We start from the raw sequence: 8480 nt of genomic DNA, 5'->3' as shown, positions 1-8480 counted from the left end.
CTACTCTCGCCTCCCCTCTCTCCTTTTTCCCCTCTCTCTCTCCTCTCCCCCCGCTCTCCCCTTTCTTCCCTCCTCTCCACAATCTCTCTGCTCCTCTCTCCTCTCTCCTCTACTCTCTCTCCTCTCTTCTCTCTTCTCTCTTCTCTCTCCTCTCTTCTCTCTTCTCTCTCCTCTCTGCTCTCCTCTACTCTCTCTTCTCTCTTCTCTCTTCTCTCTCCTCTCTCCTCTCTCTCTCTACTCTCTCTCCTCTCTTCTCTCTTCTCTCTTCTCTCTCCTCTCTTCTCTCTTCTCTCTCCTCTCTGCTCTCTCCTCTACTCTCTCTTCTCTCTCCTCTCTTCTCTCTCCTCTCCTCCATGTGCTCATCTTTCATGCGCTCATCTTTCATGTTCTCTTCTTTCATGTTCTCTTCTTTCATGTATTCATCTTTCATGTATTCATCTTCATGTGCTCATCTTTCATGTATTCTCATCTTTCATGGGCTCGTCTTTTATGTGCTCATCTGTCATGTGCTCATCTTTCATGTTGTCTTCTTTCATGTATTCATCTTTCATGTGCTCATCTTTCATGTGCTCATCCTCCATGTATTCACCTTTCATGTGCTCATTCTGGTCCCCAGCCACGTTCGACGGCAAGCAGCACCTGCTCAGCCTGCCGGTGGTCAACAGCATCGGGTACGTGCTGCGCTTCCTGAAGAAGCTCTGCCGCAGCCTGCACTGCGAGAACCTGTTCAGCGACCAGCCCCTCGGCCCGCACAGTGGGGGGTCCTACCACTCTGACGGTACGCAGACCTGCTGCACCGAGAGCCCTACACCCACCAGACCTAGAGAATACCTAGAGCCCACCCACCAGAGGAGAGCCCTACACCCACCAGACCTAGAGAATACCTAGAGCCCACCCACAGAGGAGAGCCCTACACCCACCAGACCTAGAGAATACCTAGAGCCCACCCACCAGAGGAGAGACCTAAACCCCTCAGACCTAGAGACCTAGAGACCTTCACCCATCAGACCTAGGGACCTAGAGACCTTCACCCATCAGACCTAGAGACCTAGAGACCTAAACCCATCAGACCTAGGGACCTAGAGACCTTCACCCATCAGACCTAGAGACCTTCACCCATCAGACCTAGAGACCTAGAGACCTTCACCCATCAGACCTAGAGACCTAGAGACCTTCACCCATCAGACCTAGGGACCTAGAGACCTTCACCCATCAGACCTAGGGACCTAGAGACCTAAACCATCAGACTAGAGACCTAGAGACCTAAACCCATCAGACCTAGAGACCTAGAGACCTTCACCCATCAGACCTAGGGACCTAGAGACCTTCACCCATCAGACCTAGGGGACCTAGAGACCTAAACCCATCAGACCTAGAGACCTTCACCCATCAGACCTAGGGACCTAGAGACCTAAACCCATCAGACCTAGAGACCTAGAGACCTTCACCCATCAGACCTAGAGACCTAGAGACCTTCACCCATCAGACCTAGGACCTAGAGACCTTCACCATCAGACCTAGGGACCTAGAGACCTAAACCCATCAGACCTAGAGACCTTCACCCATCAGACCTAGGGACCTAGAGACCTAAACCCATCAGACCTAGAGACCTAGAGACCTTCACCCATCAGACCCTAGAGACCTAGAGACCTTCACCCATCAGACCTAGGGACCTAGAGACCTCAAAACCCATCAGACCTAGAGACCTAGAGACCTTCACCCATCAGACCTAGAGACCTAGAGACCTTCACCCATCAGACCTAGGGACCTAGAGACCTTCACCCATCAGACCTAGAGACCTAGAGACCTTCACCCATCAGACCTAGGGACCTAGAGACCTAAACCCATCAGACTAGAGACCTTCACCCATCAGACCTAGGGACCTAGAGACCTAAACCCATCAGACCTAGAGACCTAGAGACCTTCACCCATCAGACCTAGAGACCTAGAGACCTAAACCCATCAGACCTAGAGACCTAAACCCATCAGACCTTCACCCATCAGACCTAGGACATAGAGCCCTACCTAAAGCCCACCCATCGGGCTAGAGACCTAAACCCCTCAGACCTAGAGACCTACCTAGCCCTCCACCCCCCCCCCCCCCCCCCCCCCCCCCCCCCACCAGACCTAGGGACTGACATCGAGAGTTAGAGAGATGGATAGAGACATGGAGAGATGGCTAGTAATGGAGGGATTAGAGACATTGATAGAGGTGGAGAGATGGAGAGATGGATAGAGGAGGAGAGAGATGGAGAGATGGATAGAGGAGGAGAGAGATGGAGAGATGGATAGAGGAGGAGAGAGATGGAGAGATGGATAGAGAGGTGGAGAGAGAGATGGAGAGGTGGAGAGAGAGATGGAGAGATGGATAGAGAGGTGGAGAGAGAGATGGAGAGATGGATAGAGAGGAGGAGAGAGAGATGAGAGATGGATAGAGAGGTGGAGAGAGAGATGGAGAGATGGATAGAGAGGTGGAGAGAGAGATGGAGAGATGGATAGAGAGGTGGAGAGAGAGATGGAGAGATGGATAGAGAGGAGGAGAGAGATGGAGAGATGGATAGAGAGGTGGAGAGAGAGATGGAGAGATGGATAGAGAGTGGAGAGAGAGATGGAGAGATGGATAGAGAGGTGGGAGAGGAGAGATGGAGAGATGGATAGAGAGGTGGAGAGAGAGAGTGGAGAGATGGATAGAGAGGTGGAGAGAGAGATGGAGAGATGGATAGAGAGGTGGAGAGAGAGATGGAGAGATGGATAGAGAGGTGGAGAGAGAGATGGAGAGATGGATAGAGAGGAGAGAGAGAGATGGATAGATTGATAGAGAGATGGATAGAGAGATGGAGAGATGGATAGAGAGATGGATAGAGAGATGGATAGAGCGATGGAGAAAGAGATGGATAGAGAGAACAGACCGATGGATAGAGAGATGGAGAGGATGGATCCACCCATCCATCCATCCATCCACGCCTTTCTCCCGGCAGAAACCTCCATGACGGAGGAGTACCACATGGACCAGTCCGAGGCCAAGCGCTACTCTGTGGACCCCGGGGACTCCGCCTTCAACTCCATAAGCTCCTCCTACTCGCCAAAGTCCTCCTACGGCTTCCGTGGCCCATCACAGCAGTTCTCCGGCGGCGCGCGGCAGTCGGCCAGCAGCCCCTCCTCCTTCCAGGAGAACAACCGGACAGGTGAGACCCTCCACCTTCCACACTCCATAGCCCCTCCATCCTCCAGGACCCCCACCCGCCACCCTCCAGGAGAAGCAGAGGACAGGTGAGCCTCTCCGCCCCTCCACTATCCTGGAAAAACGGGACAGCTGGTAAATGGACTGCATTTAAACGGCGCTTTTCTTACCAGTGGCCACTCAAAGCGCTTCACAACATTGCCGAACATTCCCACACGTGCACACATTCACACACCTACGGCAGAGTAAACCATGCAGGGCGGCAGCCAGCTCGCCGGGGACGGTCAGGTGAGGTGCCTTGCTCAGGGACACCTCGACCCTCTAGGAGGGGCCTGGGATTGAACGAGCAACTTTCCGGTTGCCAGCCAACCCGCTGTACCCCCTGAGCCCCATGCCGCCCCGGCAGTACTGCAAAGACGTTCTACAGGACAAATGAATCAGACCATCCAGAAAAATGTGGCGTTTTTTTGTGATTGTTGCGGCCAGAATCCTTGATTATGAGGCACGTTGAAAATGAAATTGCGGGAACTTGCAAAAATTGCGGGAACTTGCGAAAAATGCAGCTTTTCGATGACGTTCACGTCACGTAATTACGTCACTTCATAACTTTCCCATGGCAACAGGGGGAAATGCTGCTCTTGTGTGAAGTAAACGCAACATTTTTCAACTTTCTGCTAAGATTTATGTGACTTTATTGCAACAAAAATGCAGGGATTACGAAATCAATATTTTGCGCGGAAATCTGCAATTTATGCGGTGAAAGTGCAGCATATTTGAAAAAATGCGGCCCCTGCATGAATATGCAGACTTTCGCTGATTATGCGTTGAATTATGCGATCGCATAATCGCGTTTTCCTGGAGGGACTGATGAATCCGAGTTCATGGATGTTTAGGAGATGGGGGTGGTTGTTCACAAAACTTTCTGTTCTCCGGGAGGACCGCCCGTAACACCCGTGAATTGACGTAGATTTAGGACATAGTTCCTAAAAATACTCGACACCAGCCGGCAGGTGAGATGTGTGCACAGGGAGGGGCGATGGTTCCCAGTAACTCCGTAGCAGAGCAACCAAACGCAGAAGTAGTTATATCACCTTCCATGTGCTCACCTTTAACGTGCTCGTCCTTCATGCATTCATCTTTCATATTCTTACCTTTCATGTGCTCATTCTCAGCCACGATCGACGGGAGATTTTGTGCGTTAAAAATAAAGTAACTATTTTCCGATAATTGTCATAAAAGCGGAAAAGAAAGACGACAGGATTTACCATTGTGTGCTTGAACACACACACACACACACACACACACACACACACACCACACACACATTGTGTGTAACCATGATGTGGGTTGGTGCCGTAAAGAAGGGAAAAACAAGATCGGTACGATAGGAGACCCACCTAAACACTGAGTGAGCCTGCCTTCTGGACATGACCAAGACAGGTTTGGGTTCACAGGGTTCTGTGGTTCCTGGATACTGCAGGATGGGACAGGGAAGGTGAGAGGTTATAAATGAGCAGAGTTCTTCTCAGATGTTAGAATTTCAGATCAATTGGGGAGCCTTCAAATAAATCATAATTTATGATTGGGAAAAATATTTTATCGCCTCAATCACTTAAAATCTCTCCCTCTGACTCTGACCTAATAAAAAAGCTGAAAAATTGTGGAATTCATCCAAGCATTAAACTGATTCCTGTCACAAAACGTCACTTTTCAACTTCACTTGATTAGAGCTTCCACAATGCCTTCGATCATGCTCTGCCAAAGGGTTTTTAAATGCAAACAATTAATGTGTAAAGAGATTTATGAAGTAGTTATGTTAATCGTGGATTCATTCAGTCAAATCTGCATTTCTGAAGGAAAGGCTTAGCTTCCTTTCATCTAATAAATAACAAAACAAACATTTCCTATCAGACCAACAATCAATTGAAACACACACACACACACACACACACACACACACACACACACACACACACCTGTCTGTCTCTCTCTACCTCTCTCTCTCCCCCTCCCACACACCTGTCTGTCCCTGTCTCTTTCTCTAGCCTACGGGGGCCCCAGGAGGCCCAGACACTAAGGGCCCGCCCCAGAAGGACCCGTCGTCCTGGTCCGTGGAGGACGTGGTCTGGTTCATCCGGGAGGCGGACCCCCACGCGCTGGGGCCCCACGCGGACCTCTTCAGGAAACACGTACGCCTACCCCGTCGTCGTCACGGTTACCGTACTCGAACCCTACAGTGGGAGTTGAACCCCAGACCCCCACCATACAACCAATGTATAGCGACCAACAGAAACCTCTCGTCGCCCCTTATGCGTGGAACGAGCCCTTTACTAGCAGATCGGTGGGGACAGCGGGAAATCAATTGACGATCAAAGCAAACAATCCCAAAACATAGTCGAGACGGAGACATCGCCGGGAGTAAGTGGGCAGGATTCCGAAAACAATTAAGGGGGCGGATGTGAGGAATCCTGGCCGTGTGGGTGCGACGTTCATTGGCGATGGACAGGAACGTCTCACCATAACAACTCATGATGTAGGGACACTGATCTCTCACTGGTTTCTGTTTATTCAACACGCAGTGAAGTTGATTGTTCTGACATCTGATGCGTGTGTCTCCTCCTCCTCATGCCTGTGTCTCCCCCCTCCTCCTCCTCCTCCTCCTCATGCTGTGTTTCCCCCCCCCCCCCCTCCTCCTCCTCCTGCTTGTGTCTCCTCCCTCCTCATGCCTGTGTCTCCTCCCTCCTCGTCATGACTGTGTCTCCTCCCTCCTCCTCCTCCTCCTCCTCCTCCTCCTCATGCTGTGTCTCCCCCCTCCTCCTCCTCTTGCTGTGTCTCCTCCCTCCTCGTCATGACTGTGTCTTCCCCCTCCTTCTCCTCCTCATGCTGTGTGTCTCCTCCCTCCTCCTCCTCCTCCTTCTCATGCCTGTTTCCCCCCCCTCCTCCTCCTCCTCATGCCTGTGTGTCTCCCCCCTCCTCCTCCTCCCCCTCCTGCTGTGTGTCTCCCCCCTCCTCCTCCTCCTCCTCCCCCTCCTGCTGTGTGCCTCCTCTCCCCAGGAGATCGACGGGAACGCCCTGCTCCTGCTGAAGAGCGACATGATCATGAAGTACCTGGCCTGAAGCTGGGCCCCGCCCTCAAACTGTGCTACCACATCGACAAACTAAAGCAGACCAAGCTCTAGAGGTGCCACGCCCCCTGCCACGACCTTGCCACGCCCTACCCCCCCCGTCCCTGTCGTCGTCCCCCCCCCCCCCCCCCCGTCCCTGTCCCGATCTGCATGGTCACGTAATCGCCCACCGTCGAGTTTCCTGGTCACTGTCGTTTTTTTAGACCATCTTTTTTCAATCTTTTTGTATTCTTTTCGGCACGCCAGGGTTTGATTGAAGTGTTGTCAGTACGCAGGAGCAATCAGCGGCCACGGACACGAGGGGCGGAGAGGGCCACCGGGGCAGGGGCGGAGAGGGCCACCGGGGCAAGGGTGGAGGAGAACGTCCACCGCCATCAGGGTGGAGCCTCCACCTCAACACTGGTGTTATGCTGTGGTTTGTTCCGCACACGTTATGCAGCAGTACATACAGTACAACCATACATGTATCTATATGCATATATAGATATAGATATGTATACACACGTTAACAAAGATTAATCAGCTGTGGAATCACAAAGGAGTTTATTTGACTCATGTTGGACTGAATGCCCCAGCGTGTTAATTTATCTATTTATCTTATTATGATTCAAAAACAGTATAAAGGCATAAAGTTAACCGACCTATAAGAGACTTTAGGATTGTTTCATTTTTATACTGACTTATTTCCTCACATTACTATTTATTGTAAAAAATCCGAAACAAAAAAAGTGAATGGTGCATTTTTTAAATGTATTCTAATTAGTTTGACTATCATTTCAAACATAAAACAATATAATCTAAGATCAGAACGTACAGATAGTGTGTACATATACTGCATAGAGGGTCAGAGTCTCTCTTGATGTGGGGGGGGGGGGAATGCATTGAGATGCAATTGTGTCATTATGTATATGGTCAATATGCAACGTCCTTTTTATGATAGCCTCTTTGTGTATCGGCTACTCCACCAGCCCATCTAATGGTTTTGGTTACGTGTCTTTTTTTTAGGTTTTTAACAAGCATCAGTGTTTCAACTGAGATGCAGGCCCACAGAGGCCCCAGCAACACCGATTTTACACAGAGAAAAAAAACACAAATGGCCAATACAGATGTCCTTCACTGCTTATGCATAACGTTTCCGGGGTACAGCACCATACATCCTTTTGTAATCCACTGACCTTTGTAAGTGAATGCTGCTGTATTAAAGTCAATGTTAGCCAGGCCTATATAGTGAGCTCAAGCTTAGGTCTTTTATTTTGAAAAAACATTAAGAATCCGATAGCTCTACTGGTGCTAAAGTTATCGCTGTATCTAAACTGTATGCTTTTGTGTTTGTGAGATGTAAATAAAATCACTGTACTGTATGTGTGTATTCAATTAACCAAATCCAGTCATCATGCATTATTGTGCCACGGACCAAGATATTTCCTTAAATCATGAATTGGTTTCAAGTTGCAGCTTTATAAAGGCCCTTGTGTAGACCCATTCTGGTCGTGAGAGGCAGGTAAAGATAATGTATTGGATGGTGCTAGTGTTTGACGAGAAGGGATCTGACGGACCTCGGTTCTTTATCGATCCATATTGATTCTTAAAACAGTATGCTAGTCCCTGGCACAACCATAACTGGGTCAAATAAATGAGGCGGAAAAAAACACGTGACGTATGTCTCTTATTGAGCCAAAAGGTCCATTAACCAACACGGAAAATGGCTTGAAAATGCCATATTTTCGGTGCCACGCCATGAGAACCCGTGCCGAACCAGTCCTATATGTCTTCTGCGTCGGTTTGAACTCATCGAATTCAGAGACATAACCAATAAAAAAAAAAAAAAACGAAGCCTGGTCACACCCGGTTCTTGGGCACACACGGGCCAATCCTACATAAGCGCAGTCCTTTGGTCTTCGTCGTAATCAAACAGTTTTGGGTTTCAGAGACAGAGTTGGGCTCCCAGCATCCCTCGTGACGAGCAGAGCACTGCACGCAGAACGGGAGGAAGAGGAGCGCAGCCTCCTCTGATGCACGCGGGTGACGCCGAGCGCCTCAATTCGCATCGCGCAAACAACCCAAGACTCGCGTGGGATCGGTCCCGGCTGCTGTCTCCTGCATCATCGGCCCATAGTGTCGTCTTCCGAATTCCAGCCCGTTTTTTTTTTTCGGGATTAAAGAAAGCCAAGTGT

At 49.9% G+C, this 8480-nt stretch overlaps 2 protein-coding genes across 2 annotated transcripts in view; both read left to right on the top strand.

Moving 5' to 3' along the window:
* Nucleotides 1-579: 579 nt before the first annotated feature.
* LOC132457400 (sex comb on midleg-like protein 4) lies at nt 580-7689 on the top strand. Its single transcript, XM_060051698.1, has 5 exons — nt 580-778; nt 2979-3185; nt 5227-5370; nt 6236-6362; nt 6575-7689. Exons 1-3 carry the CDS (start codon nt 580-582, stop codon nt 5256-5258), a joined length of 438 nt encoding a protein of 145 aa, XP_059907681.1. The 3' UTR covers nt 5259-5370; nt 6236-6362; nt 6575-7689.
* A 640-nt stretch (nt 7690-8329) lies between these two features.
* Nucleotides 8330-8480, top strand: part of vsnl1b (visinin-like 1b) — an 8665-nt gene continuing 8514 nt past the window's right edge. The window contains exon 1 of the mRNA XM_060051697.1: nt 8330-8480. This exon is cut by the window's right edge and continues 121 nt beyond it. The gene's annotated coding sequence lies outside the window, so the exon portion shown is untranslated.

This window comes from Gadus macrocephalus, chromosome 5 (assembly GCF_031168955.1).
Source record: "Gadus macrocephalus chromosome 5, ASM3116895v1".
NCBI classification, from domain to species: Eukaryota; Metazoa; Chordata; class Actinopteri; order Gadiformes; family Gadidae; genus Gadus; species Gadus macrocephalus.
Note: the sequence above shows the minus strand (reverse complement) of the source record. Positions and strands in the feature narration are given on the sequence as shown.